This window comes from Myiozetetes cayanensis, unplaced genomic scaffold, assembly GCF_022539395.1.
Source record: "Myiozetetes cayanensis isolate MyiCay16 unplaced genomic scaffold, myiCay2020 scf30, whole genome shotgun sequence".
NCBI classification, from domain to species: Eukaryota; Metazoa; Chordata; class Aves; order Passeriformes; family Tyrannidae; genus Myiozetetes; species Myiozetetes cayanensis.
This window is the reverse complement of record NW_026087522.1, coordinates 374921-389154: the sequence shown is the minus strand read 5'-3', so window position 1 is coordinate 389154 and position 14234 is coordinate 374921. Positions and strand designations below refer to the sequence as shown.

The window sequence follows — 14234 nt, the reverse complement described above, 5'->3', positions numbered from 1 at the left end:
CTGTGCCAGGATTTGCAGTGGGAAAAATCCATGTTTTTTGCCACTTTAATCGCTGCCTGGTGCAGTGGGATGGCCCTGCTTGGTTCCAGGAACCCCCCAGAGCTGCTCCTGTCACTGCTGCCCTTCCCAGGTGGATGGGAGGGAAAACACAGGGCAAGGTCCAGGAGTTGGGATAAAGATTGGGAGAACTGCTCCAATGGGGGTGCCTTCCCGTGGGATCAGTCCCTCAGGAACTGCTCCAGGTCCCTTCCCATGGGGTCAGTCCCTCAGGAACTGCTCCAGGTCCCTTCCCATGGGGTCAATCCTTCAGGAACTGCTCCAGGTCCCTTCCCATGGGATCAGTCCCTCAGGATCTGCTCCAGATCCCTTCCCACGGGGTCAGTCCTTCAGGAGCTGCTCCAGATCCCTTCCCTCGGGGTCAGTCCCTCAGGATCTGCTCCAGATCCCTTCCCACGGGGTCAATCCCTCAGGAACTGCTCCAGGTCCCTTCCCACAGGGATCAGTCCCTCAGGAGCTGCTCCAATGTGGGTCAGTCCCTCAGGAACTGCTCCAATCTGGGTCACCCCTCCATGGGGTGCAGTCACAGCCCTCTTTGGGCACCATCCCCTGTGTCCTGTCCCTCCATCCCTTGTCCCCAGTCCCTCTCCAGCTCTTGGAGCCCCTTCAGGCCCTGGAAGGGGCTCTCAGGTCTTCTCTGGGCATCCCCATCCTCCCAGGGAAGAATCCCTTCCCAAAATCCCATCATCCCCCACTCCCTGCTGGTTGAAATCCATTAAAGCCAGGCTTGGCTTTACTCCCTGTCACACCAGAGCTGCAGAAAGCAGGAATTTTCCCCCTCCCTGTGCCACCAGTGGCAAATGATTGTGCTCACCTTGCCCCCAGCTGAGGTTTGAGGTGGGATTTTCCAGGTTTATTTGACCATGAGCACGGAGTGAGTCTGTGCTGAGCAATCCTTGTGGAGAGCTGGATGGATCCCATCCCAGCAGTGTTCCCAGGTGGGCAGCCCTGAGCCTGCCTGGAGTGCTAATCCTCAAATTAGTGCTTATCCCTCCTCCCCTGGGCTCTAGGGAATGGCAGCAGCATCCTGGGAAAAGCCTCCCTAATTAATTTATGCAAAGGGCAGCGTTAAGGCAGAGAATCCAGGCACTGGAGCAGCAAATAAAGGCTGGTTTTGTGTCACTTCCAGCTCCAAACTGGCCATTCCCACCCATCTGGGGGCCACCCCAGCAGGAGGTGGTTGTGGATCTGCTGGAGCAAGACCAGAGGAGCCCACGGAGCTGCTCCCAGGGCTGGAGCCCCTCAGCTCTGGAGCCAGGCTGGGAGAGCTGGGGGGTTATCCTGGAGAAGGGAAGGATCCAGGGAGACCTGAGAGCTCCTTGCAGGGCCTGAAGGGGCTCCAGGAGAGCTGGAGAAGGACTGGGGACAAGGGATGGAGGGACAGGACACAGGGAATGGCTGAGGACAAGGCACTGCTGCAGCTCAACAAAACCACTGCCTGCATCTCTGCAGGCCCCAGCTCCAGTTTTTTGACCTTAAATCCTACCTTAAAATCTCCCTAAGTCCCTTTCCCCTCCTCTGGCTGCTTGCACAGTGCTCATGTGTTTATTTATGGTCTCCTTCTTACCCCCAGGTACCCACAAATCCTGTTTAAGCTCCTCTTTGTGTTTCAGAGGGGGCAAAATTTCACCTGTAAAGGTAAAAGCAGTGAAGCTGAGTGGCATTGCAGTGGCATTTGGAGTGGCATTTGGGTGGCATTTGGGTTCCTGGGCTCACTGAGCTCACCATGCCAGTGATTTCCAGTTCATATTCCAGGGAATCCCACAAGGAGGAAGGAGCAGCATCTCCTCTCCTGGTTGCACATGGAACCAACAGAGCACTCTGAGGGCACCCCTGAGTCCCTCAGAGGGTTTGGGATGTTCTCCTTGCAGCCTCAGGTTTTTATTTTATTTTATTTATTTATTTATTTGTATTTTTAATTTTATTTAGTTTATTTATTTTATTATTTTTATTTTATTTATTTTATTTTATTTTACTGGATTATTATAGGAAACTTTCCCCCTGTAAAGCCCAGAGTGATTTTTGGGGCCTGAAGTTTAAAGTGAATCCCCATCCTCTGGGAATTGGTGGGAAATCCCTCCAGCAGCAGCATCAACCCCCCCAAACGGCTGAAACCCCCCAAATTTTGGCTGTTTGTGGGTTTGAAGGTCCCTTTTGGTCCCGAGCCTGAAACACGAGCTGAGTCATCCCCTCCTGAGTTAATGATTGCCCGGGGCCTGTTAATAATTAACCCCCCTAAATAAAGGATTGAGCCACTCCACATCCCCCCCATCAGCTCCTGCAGCATCGCCAGAGCGGGAAAAATATTCAGGAATAAAAATATTCGGGAATAAAACTATTATTCAGGAATAAACCCTCCGCTATTCCCGCCTCCCTCCTGCTCCCTCCGTATCAACAGCGACGTCAATGAAGTTTCGAGTCCCGTTTAAATTCGGATTGTGGGATCTTTTGCGCTTGGGATGAAGGTTTTTTGGGGTTTTTTTTTTACAGCTCTGCCCTCCCCTCCCTCGTGCCCAGAGGGGCTTGCTCATTATCTGCCCATTAGGGCGTTGTTAGGAAAAATAAATGGGTATTTAAGGTCGGTTCCTGCCGACTCATCTCCCGAGTGCATCTCCCTCTGCACCCAACAGGAAAAGCATCCGGAAAAGCTCTGCTGCTTCATCATCTCCTTTGCAGAAAGGGAAGCAGGGAATTCAATTTTGTTTGCTTGGGAAAGTAAAAAAAAAAAAAGAAAAAAATTTAAAGGTCTTTGGATTCCTGGTGAAGGGAATTTTATCACAGAGGGGGTTGGGTTGGGAGGGACCTTAAATATCGAGTTCCACTCCCCTGCCACGGGCTGGGATGGCTTCGAATTATTAAAAAAATGGACATTTAGGTATTTTTAAGGGTAGTAAAATAATTTTGAGCACTGGAGTGGGACTGCAGGGTCTGAGTGACAGCAAAAATCAGCCCATGGAGAGCAAATCCCTCCTTTCCTGAGCGCATTAAAAGCACCCTATAAAAGCAGCCAGAGGGTTTTATTGCTGTTCCCATCCCTGCAGGCACAAATCTGGGGTTTTTTTGGGGGGAAGGAATTGCATGGGATAATTAACCTCTTGTAGAATATTGGGTGTTAATTATGGGGAGGAACTCGGAATGTTCTGGCCCGGTTTATTCTGGCAGAGATTTGGGGGTTTCTGGGGTTTAGGGAGAAGGGGAGAGAGCCTGAAATCCCTGGGACAAACCAAAGTTTGACAGTGAATAACTCCTGTAAGGGTGGCCTCAAATGAAGGTGGGGATTGCAGGTGATGTTGAGCTTTACCTGTGGAGCTGAGGCTTTAATCTGCTTTAAATTGCTGCTCTTAACCAGCCCTCAACACCCCAAAAGTTCATTTTAGAGAACCAGGCTGCAGTGATTTCATGCTCCTAAATGACCATTCAAAGTTCATTTTAGGGCAGCTTTAAAAAATGGGCAGAAATTCGACTTCTTGCTTTGCATGTTGAGCCTGAGCACAGTCAGCTGCAGTGAAATTGTGGCCAGAAATGTCATTTTTTTTGGTATGTGTTTCACCCAATTGTTCCCTGTGAAGTGCGATGGCCTCAATTTTTGGGGATCTGCTGGCCTTTGATGATTGGAAAACTTGTCCCAGGGCTTCCCTCCTCTGGGGCTCCCCTTGTCCCAGGACTCCTCTCTGGATGCTCCCATTGTTTGGATGCTCCCCTTGTCTGGGTGTTCCCCTTATTTGGGGGCTTCCTGTGTCTGGCTCCTTCCCTTGTCCCAGGGGGTCCCCATGTTTGGATTCTGCCTTTATCTGAATAACCACCTTGTCTGGGGACTCCCTTTGTCCTGGCACTCCCCTTATTTGAGGGCTCCCCTTGTCTGGATCCTTCCCTTGTCCAGGAGTTCCCCTTGTCCTGGGGGTCTCCTTGTCTGGATGCTTCTGTTGTCTGGATAATCCCCTATTTTGGATGTTCCCCTTCTCCAGGGTCCTCTTTTTCTGGGGACTGCCCTGATCTGGGGGCTCCCCTTGTCCTGTGGATCCCCTTTCCATCACCACAGACCAACTGGAGCCACAACTTTTCCCAGCCCTCCTTTCTGCTCTATTTATCAAACATCCCTTTTACCCTCCCTGGTACATTTTTACTCTCCCTGGTACATTTTACACCCCCAAGTCCTTCCCACTCCTCCTTCCTCCTCACAGCTGTTGACAGGGAGGCACCGCAGGTGACTCCAGACAATTCCAGGCTCCCAGTGGTGAATTCCTCCCAGATTTTGAGCTTCCCCTTCACCCTTTGCTACTGCGAAATCACCCCTGCAGGATTTCAACACTTTCCAGGATTGCACCAATTTCTCTGTTAAAGATTCATTTACCACCCACCCATTTTTTTGGAGGTGGTAATTGATTTAAACCCCAACTTAAGCTGAGTTTTGCAGCAGCTCTTGGGCAGGAAAACCCAGCCCCAACCTCAGCAAAGGGTTAACTTCTCCTTCCCCCTGATTGCTCCGGCTCCTGCCAGGCGGAAGTTGGAACGAGCAGTTCAAGTTCAAGCCTTGTTTCTGTGCTGTGTTATTTTTTTTTTTTACCCCTCAGGAACCCGCCAGGAAGGAGCTCCAGGGATGGCCCAAGATTCCCAGTGCCAGAATTCCCACCTCTATTACTACAGCATCAAATTTGCCCTCTCCACCTACTCCACCCTCTTCTCGGTAGGTGCTCCGGTTCCTTTTCCATCTTTCCCGGTGTTCCCCCCCCTCCAAAAAAAAAAATCCGCCCCCTGAGGGTTGGATTTGACTTTTCAGTGTCCAAATTTCCCCCTCTGTGGATTGGATTTCCCAAATTTCCCCCTCTGTGGGTTGGATTTCCCAAATTTCCCTCTCCTCCCCGCCGTGGGTTTGATTTGGATTTTCAGTGTCCACGTTCCCCCTCCTGTGGGTTGGATTTTCCAAATTTCCCTCTCTGTGGGTTGGATTTGGCTTTTCAGTGTCCAAATTTCCCCCTCACAGATTGGATTTGATTTTTCAGTCTCCAAATTTCCCCCTCACAGGTTGGATTTGATTTTTCAGTGTCCAAATTTCCCCCCTCAAGGCTTGAAATTGGCTTTTCAAAGCCCAAATTTTCCCTTCCAAACCATCAGCTGCTGGTGCAGCGAAGCCCCTTTTGTGCTCGGTGCTGGTTGGGGCCCAAACTGACAATTTTGGGGGAAAAAAAATGGGATTTTGGTGGCTTTTAAAGCTCCTCCCTGCGATTTTCCTGCCCTAGAACCGTTCCTGGGAATCTTCTGTGGCCGTGAGTGACGTTTTTGGAGCTGAAAAACCAAGGAAATTCAGTGTTTTCACCCCATGGCACGGTCAGATCCCCCCTGCCCATCTCAGACATGAAGGAAGGGGAGTTTTTCTCCACTTCTATAATTTTAAAACTTAAAAATAAACCTGTCTTTAAGCAGTTTGGAATCACTGAACTGTGGCCAGCACTTCCCTGCACCTGGGAGGTGCAAAGTGTCAGGGCAGGGGAAGGGGAAGGCAGAAATCCCACATCCTTTTAGGGTCTTCAGGAGATATAAAGTGATTTTTTGGGTTTTTTTTTTTAAGGCTCAATCTTACATAATCCTGAGTCTATTTACAAATATTTCCTCCTGAGGGCTAAATAACCCTCGTGCCCTTGCTGGGTGTGTTTGTGTCTAATTGCACAGAAATCCCCGTGCAGGTGCCCAGGGAGGGTGTGAAGGGCTTGAAAATGCTTTTTAATTCCCTATTTATGTATTGTTTAAATGATTTAACTCCTTGGAAAGGGCAGGGTTCACCCTCAATAACCAAAAAAGGGGGATTTTTTGGAGAATATCTCACTGATTTCCTCGTGGTGTGGTGGGTGGGAAGGTCCCAAGGGGTGAGGGATTCCTGCCCTGCACCCAAAAATCCACTTTCTTCTCCCATTTCTAGCTGGTTTTACAATATTTTACAATATTTTACAAGCAGTTCTTGGCTGCAAAATTAATCTGTGGGGAAAGCTGAGGTTTTGGTCTCTCTCAAGAACCAAGTTCCCCTCGCTCTGAGGTTTCCCCAGATGCCTTTGAGCTGCTGGAGAGGTTGGGAGGAGGATTTAATCCTGATTAACCTGCACCCAAGGTTGGATCTGTGCTCTGGAACGTGGATTAACCCTGGGATAATTTAATTTCTAAATGTTCATTAATTGCTGAGGAATTCTGGGGGCTCAGTGGGGTGAATCCACCAGCAAGAAGAGACTCACAATTCCCAAAAAATGGAAAATAATCCTAATTAATCTGCGCCTAAAACTAAGGCCGTGCTTTGAAACATGGATTAACAATGGGATAATTTCATTTCTAAATGTTTATTAATTGCTGAGGAATTTGGGGAGGCTCAGTGGGGTGAGAAAAGCCTCATAATTTCCTAAAGAATGGAAAATCAGTAGGGAAAAAAGGCACTTTGAATGGCTCCCACCCTACCTGCCTTCAGCCCTGGGATGGTCCTTCCAGAGGGATCCCGCTCCAAGGGATCCACAGGGATTGTGCAGCTCCAGGGAGCCTTTCAGCCTGACCTATTTCTGGCCTCATTTGCACCAAATTAATTCACTGGAGCTGTCCAGACCCTCAAAGGTTCGTTAATGAGCCGTGACCAGGCTGGTTTGTCCCTGGAAAAATGCATTCCAGAAAAACAAAACCAAAAAAAACAAAAGGATTGTGAAGGAACTTGGATTTCAGGAAGGGTTTGAAATCTCCTGAGAGGAAAATCCAGTGGGATAAGAGTGGGGTTGGTTGACCAGGAAGGAATGAGGAGCTTTAAGGGGGAGATCCATCCAAGGCTTGTCCCAGCCTGCAAAAAACATGGATTTAGAGCCTCGGAATCCTTCCCAGTGCTTTGGTACAGCTGGAAAAATCCCTAAAAATGTGAGGGATGAGCCTGGGAGAGGCTTTAAACCAGACTTGGAGCAAAGGGCAGAGGGGTTTGGGCACCATGGGCTGGTTTTGGGTGGGAGGTTTTAATCCTCAGTGAGGATTCAGTGGAGCAAAGGCTTGGAGTTTTCTTTCCACGGAGGAACCCTTCTTTCCTTTTCTTACTTTTCCCATAAAATTGAGAGAAGATATTTTAATTGACCCTTCTAAAAGCCTGTTTTTCACATTTCTACTCACTGTTGGCAGTTGAGCCTTTATATGACGCAATTAATCATGGTGTTATTAATCCCAAGGTTCTACTTTCAGTGACTAAAACCATCCAGCCCTTTCTAAATCACATTTTCTGAGGCACTTCGGGGGCTTCAGCTGGGCATCCTGGTGAATCCACCAGGCAAGGGGAGGCTCATCCTTTCCCAAAGAGTGGAAAATAAACCCTTAAATATTAAAAAGCCACTTAGAACCCCCCTTGGGGAGGAGCAGCCGTGAATTTGAAGCCTGCAGAAGGTGGGGAGGATGATTCTGCTGCAAGACAAGGCTTTGCAAATTCAATTTTGCCTTTTATTTTCGCACTTCTGGTCACCTTGGCTGGAGAGGGAAGTGCTGCCCCGTTCCCTGAGCTGCTCCTGGACCTCTGCTCTGACTCACACGCTCAGTGTGGGCTCAACGGCACCGGCGTCGTGACTTCTGCTGTCCCTGAGCGAGGAGGAATCACTGCCTTGTGCTAACACAGCCTTGACTCATCCAGTTCATGCCATTCCCTCTGGAAAAAAAAGCCACTTTCGGGGGCTGGACCTTGGCAGGGTTTGGGGTTGTTGTGCTGGTTTGATCCCCCTGGGGTTTGTGGTTCCTGTTGGTTCTCTTGTGGTCGGTTTTGTCACTTGGGGCTTTCGGGGACGAGGGGGATGTGGCACCTCTTGGGTGTGGAGTGGAAAGTGGCCTCAAGATGTGGGGCTGGAGCAGCAGGAGCAGCTGAGGGAGCTGGGGGTGCTCAGCCTGGAGAAAAGGAGGCTCAGGGGGGACCTTCTGGCTCTGCAATCCCTGACAGGAGGGGGGAGATGAAGAGAGGTCAGGCTCTGCTCCCAGGGAACAGGGACAGGAGGAGAGGAATGGCCCAGGCTGTGCCAGGGGAGGGGCAGGTTGGACATTGGGGAAATTCCTTCCTGGAAAGGGCTGTCCAGCCCTGGGCAGTGGTGGAATCCCCATCCCTGAGGGAACTGAACAGCCCTGTGCATGTGGCACCTGGGGACAGGGGTCAGTGGTGGCCTTGGCAGTGAACTCAGTGACCTTAGAGGGCTTTTCCCACCCAAAGGAGCCAATGGATCTATCCCATGAGCCAAGGACTTGCTGTCCCAACCTCCCCTGAGAGAGGAGGTGGCTCCCTGGGATGGAATTTCTGCCTGGAAAGGGTGGTCAGGCCCTGGCAGGTTTGGAGTCCCCAGCCCTGGAGGTGTCCAAGGCAGGCCTGGCCGTGGCACTCAGTGCTCTGGGCTGGGGGACAAGGTGGGAATCAGGCACAGGGTGGACTGGGTGATCCTGGAGATCTTTTCCAACCTGAATGACTCTGAGATTCTGGCACCCCCCAAACCCCGTCAGCAGCAGCAGAGCTGTGTGTTGGGTTATTTTCTGCCTCTCATCCCACTGCCAGGTCTCTAAACAACTCTGCCACCAGTGGGACAGTGATTTCCACCAGGAATTCCCACCTTTAGCTCTCCCAGATTCCCAGTTCTTCACCCAGCTCTTCCCTGGCTGTCAGAGAAATGCCTGGAGAGGAAAACCAGCGTCTTTGTTATCCTGCTGAGAGACAAAATTGGAGCCAAAAACAGCTTTGGGAAAGGGCTGCAAAGGTGGGGAAGGAGCTCCAGCAGCTCCTCAGCACCCGGAGAAAAGCTCCTTAAACTGTCAGGTTTTTAACCAACCCCCTCCAGGGGTTGAAATTTCCCTGGTTTCTGCTCTGACAGTTGTTTTGTTTCTTGGTGTCAGAGGGAGCTGCACAAAAGCCTCATCCCAGCGTTGGAACAGCCTGGCAGGTCTTCCCAAATCCCCTGGGAAAGGTTCAGCTGCGGGTTTGGAGCTGTGGAAATTCTGCCCTGTGGGGAAGGGTCGGTCACCAGCAAGCTGAGAAATTCAAGTTTGCAATTTTAGATGTCCAAAGGAAGGCGACAGGGAGGGGTGGGAGCAGCTCCCGGGGGTCGTTTGTGGGGTGGGAGGGGAGCTTGGACATCCTGGGGCACTTTCCCCATTCCCTGCCCGCTCCCAGCTCCGGGAAGCACTAAAATCACACAGGGCTGGGGTTAAAATCCGAGTTTCAACCCGGGTTTATGAAGAGAATCGGTGCAGGACGCCTTGGTGGGGGGTTCAGCCACCCCCGTGGTGATGATTGTTCCATCCCAGGGCGGTTCTGATGTAGAGATGGGATAATCACCCTCTTGTTAGAGGGGAAAACGCAGATTTCCTTTTTCTCTCTCTGACGGGTGGCAATTCCCAACTTTCTCTCCTGGCATTTCCACCCCGTTTAGGCGATCAGCGGGCAATTAAGGTTTAACTACAGAGGATTTAGCAGCAAAACTCCTTCTGTCACCGAGCGTGTGAGGGGGGAGGAAAAGGGTTGCGATGCCAGGACTCCAAAATATCCGTGCTGAAGGAATTCGAGGCAAAAACATCCCCCCCACACCTCCCCAGCCCCGAAAATGCCAGTGATGAAAACCAGGACACCCAGGCTTTGCCAGGAGGGGGGGATGTGGGAATTTTTCCATGTTCTAAACCTTCCAAAGAGGGTAGGGATGATCAGGTTTTTGGGGAAGTAAAGGATTAATTACTCCCTCTGCAGCACGGCAGGTCCTGGCAAAGGCTTTGACGCTGCTCCAAATCCAGCTTTTTTTTCCCCCCCTCACAGAAACGCTGCTTTTCAGGGAATGTTTCTCTTTCTCCCCATCCAAATCCCTCTGCCACTCATGCTGCAACATTATTCCCCGCTCACCCTTCCAAAACTCAGTATGTTCTGCCTTCCTTCGCAATCTGCCTCGCCGAGAGACTTTCCAGGATCTCTGTTCCCTGCCTCGAGGTGTGAGTTGCTTTGCAAGAGGCTTTTTTTTGTGTGTGCCTGAAGCCGCTTTGGGTAGAAAAAACTCATTATTTTTTTTTAATTGGCACGTGGTTTTTTAGGTGGTGGGGTGTGGGGATGGGCAGGGGCAGAGGAGGGGCAGGGACTGAGCAGGGACAGCACCCAGGGAAGGGCTGGAGCTGTGGCAGGGCAGGCTCAGGTTGGATCTCAGGGAAATCAGGTTGGATCAGCAGGACTCTCCTATCCTGAAGCCCTGCTGGCTGTGACCTGTGACTGGGTTGTCCTTCAGGTGTTTTCCAGTCCCTCCCAGAATAATCTTCTCCATAATTTCCCCAGGCACTGAAGTGACAGTGACAGGCCTGGATTTTCCTTCTTGAAAATCAGGACAACAATCCCCAACTTCCAGTGAGCTGGGACCTCACTGGATTCCCCAGATCCCTCAAAAATCACTGAGAGAGCTTTTGCAGTGACATCAGCAGCATCCTTGAGGATTCCTGGATGAATCCCATCGGGCCTCGGAGATTTGGAGGGATGTGCAGCAGCCTCATCCATTCCACGTGCTTTCAACTTCCCAGGGATGCTTTTCAGCCCTAGAAAAGCAATTTTGAAGCAATGGACAACGAAAACCCTTCTGGGTTTTCCTCTTCCCCTGCTGGCAGGTGAAGCTCATCCTAAACAGGCTCCTTCCTCATCCCAAACAGTCTCCCTCCTCATCCCAAACAGGCTCCCTCCTCATCCCAAACAAGCCTCCAGCTCTTGAACCCCCTCCTGGGTTTGCTCCCTGTCCTTTCCATCCTCTCTTCCCTCCCTCTGATCACAGATGGATTAATTAAAGCAGGGAAAGTGGCTCTGATTGGCACGTGGGGGAATGTTTGGGATTAATGGGGGATGCATGGTGGGTATTAATGGATCTCCCCCCTCACTTCCAGAGCCAAATGTGTTTCCTGGGACACGGTAAAAGGGATAAACATGAAATCAAACCTAATCCCAAGGCCCCAAAGCGAGGCTTAAAATAGAGTGTAAAGATGAAACTGTGATTAAAAGCCTGTTGTCATTAATGGGCCTTGTCTGTTTAGTTGCTGCCTGTTCGGTTTCTGCCTGTTTAGTTTCAAATAATCAAAGTGTCTGTAAAATATCACGAGTCTAAAATGTCAGGTTTTGAGAGATTTTGGTTCCTTTATAGCTGAGATGGAGCCTGGAACAAGCAGTGATTGATGGACCTGAAATAGCGACAAAAACACACCAGAAACAGTGGCCAGGCAGAGAAGGAAAAGCTCAACCTTCCAAAAAAAAACAAGGATTGTACTCAAAAATTAAGGATTGAATTGTTGGGGTGAATTAGCAGGAAGAGTTTGTGGAGGCTCGTTAGGAGCAGTGAAGGTGGAAGTGATAGAAAAGGAGTGAAAAAAATGGAAAAGGAAAAGAGTGAAAAAGGAGTGGGAGAAGGAGGGGGAAGGGAGTGGAAAAGGAGTGGGAAAAGTAATGAGAAAGGAAAGGGAAAAGGGAAGGGAAAAGGAGAGGGGGAAGAGTGGAAAAGGAATGGGAAAAGTAGGGGGAAGAGTGAAAAAGGAGTGGGAAAGGAGGGGGAAGGGAGTGGAAAAGGAGTGGGGAAAGTAGTGAGAAAGGAAGGGAAAAGGGAATGGGAAAGGAGGGGAAAAAGAAGGGGGGAAATGAGTGGAAAAGGAGGGGAAAAATAAGGGGGAAAGGAGGAGAAAAGGAGCAGAAAAGGAGTTTTTTTCTCCTGTTTGGAGATGCAGGGTTTTGCCTGTGGGCTGGGGGGTTTCCAGGATTCTCCCGCCGTGATTTGGGATGGGAAAGGGCTGGAAAAGGAGGATGAGGAAGGCTCTGGAAGCTCCTCGGTTTCCTCTCTGCCCTTGTGAGGTGTCAGCTCGGGGCCGGCTGAGCAGCCACTCGCCCGGGGCGATGGAACAGCTCCTGACAGCGCCGATCCCTCGGGATAACGGGATAACGGCGCGGGCTTTGATGCTGAACGAGCTGAAGGGACGCAAAGAGCCCTTTTTTGAGCCCGGTTTTATCCCGGCGTCGTTCGACTCTCCTTGTCAATTAGGGCTGGTTCGTTGGAGGGGGAGGGAAGTTGTCAGAAATAATCCATGGGGATTTTTATGGTGCTTCTCATCCAGGGATCAAAAGCGCTTTGTGGTGGCACTCTGAGCTCGGGTGGGTGTTCCACTGAGCTCGGGTTTAACTGGGGGAGGTGCTCTGAGCTCGGGTTTAATTTGGGGAGGTGCTCTAAGCTCGAGTTTAGTTGGTGGGGGTGCACTGAGCTCGGCTTTAATTGAGGGGTGGGGTGTGGGAAGAGGGAGAGTGGGGATTGGATGCTGAACATCCCAAAGCTCTGTGGGTGTGGGATTGGATGTTGAACATCCCAAAGTTCTGTGGGTTTGGAATTGGATGTTGAACATCCCAAAGCTCTGTGGGCTTGGGATTGGATGCTGAACATCCCAAAGTTCTGTGGGATTGGATGCTGAACACCCCAAAGCTCTGTGGGATTGGGATTGGATGCTGAACATCCCAAAGCTCTGTGGGTGTGGGATTGGATGTTGAACATCCCAAAGCTCTGTGGGTGTGGGATTGGATGTTGAACATCCCAAAGTTCTGAGGGATTGGGTGCTGAACATCCCAAAGCTCTGTGGGATTGGGATTGGATGCTGAACATCCCAAAATTCTGTGGGTTTGGGATTGGATGCTGAACATCCCAAAGTTCTGTGGGTTTGGGATTGGATGCTGAACATCCCAAAGCTCTGGGTTTGGGATTGGGATTGGATGCTGAACATCCCAAAACTCTGCGGGTTTGGGATTGGATGTTGAAGATCCTAAAGATCTATGGGTTTGGGACTGGATGCTGAACATCCCAAAGCTCTGTGGGATTGGATGCTGAACATCCTAAAGCTCTCTGAGTTGTCCTTGGACATCTCCCACCTTCACCTCTCCCACCAAACCTCTCCTTTTCCCCGCTGGTGACGAATCCCCCTCGGTGCCTCCCTTGCAGATCCTGGGCCTGGTGATCCTGTGCGTGGGGATTTACGCCGAGGTGGAGAGGCAGAAGCACAAGACCCTGGAAGGGATTTTCCTGGCTCCAGCCATCATCCTGCTCCTGCTGGGGGTCACCATGTTCGTGGTGTCCTTTGTGGGAGTCGTGGGGAGCCTCCGGGACAACCGGACCCTGCTGAAGATGGTGAGACCCTTGGGGTGGGCTGGGGGCTGAGGGCATCTCAGGGAGGAAAATTGGTGTATCCTGAGTCATCACCACGACTTTGGGTGGATTGAAATCCCTTTCTGGATGGAAATCCTGCCTGGTGTTGCTTCTCCACCCTCTCAACTCAGCCATGGGTTGGTGGAGAGGGAGTGGGGAGAGGATGGATTTAAGTTGGTGTAAAATGCCCTCATTTCCTATTTAAATTGTGTTTGAAACAGCCAATTGCCCAGTTTTCCGTGCCTGGATCCTTCCCAGCAGGCTGGTCCTTCCTCCTGGGATGACAAGGGGATTGTTTTGGGGGCTGAGATCTCACCTCTGGTGGAGCAAAATCTCCACTGCTGAGCTGATTTTACCTGTGACGATGCCAAGAGAAAACAGCTTCGTTTCCTTCCACAGGGGAGTTGTAAACAGAGGGAAAAAATCCCCTGGGAAGTCCAAATTGGAAGAGATCCAGGATTTAAGGCAAAGCTGTTCACTTCCAACCTGCTTTCCAGGGATTTTTTGTGGTGTGTTGAGCACCTTCCCTGCAGCTCCTCGTGGGGGTGACAGCTCTGCCTCCAGACAGGGGGTTTGGAAGGGGAATTCTGGGGACAAAACTCCTGTTGTGGGTTATTCCCCAGGGCAGGAATGAAGCTGCTGAGATCCACAGGGAGAAAATCCCAACCCACAGGGGCAGGATTGGGATTATTTGGTTCCCTCAAGCTGCTGCCGTTGAAGATTTGATTTGTCCAACGAGCCGTGAAACACAAACGAGCTCAGATTTCTGTCGCCAGGGACAATTCCCACCCTCTGATGTGTCAATTTGCCACTTGCAAATCCTCTCTGAGTGGTGGAATCAGGATTGACGGGGATTCAGGGGCGTTATCAGGAACTGGAAGTGCTTCTCCTGCCTTGGGATCAGCCAAGAGGAGGAAAAGGGTGAGAGCTTGGACAGCAGGTGGACAAAAAAAAAGGCAGGTGAAATGTTCTCCACCCCAACAAAAACTCAGCTCTGGAGGGAAAATGATTTCTAAA

At 50.6% G+C, this 14234-nt stretch overlaps 1 protein-coding gene across 1 annotated transcript in view; it reads left to right on the top strand.

The window, feature by feature from the left end:
* Positions 1–14234, top strand: part of LOC126645371 (tetraspanin-15-like) — a 52764-nt gene that overhangs the window by 14477 nt on the left and 24053 nt on the right. Inside the window, exons 2-3 of the mRNA XM_050325732.1 lie at positions 4629–4741; positions 13014–13199. Of these exons, the coding sequence (XP_050181689.1) occupies positions 4629–4741; positions 13014–13199 (299 nt within the window). The remainder of the gene's footprint in view (positions 1–4628; positions 4742–13013; positions 13200–14234) is intronic.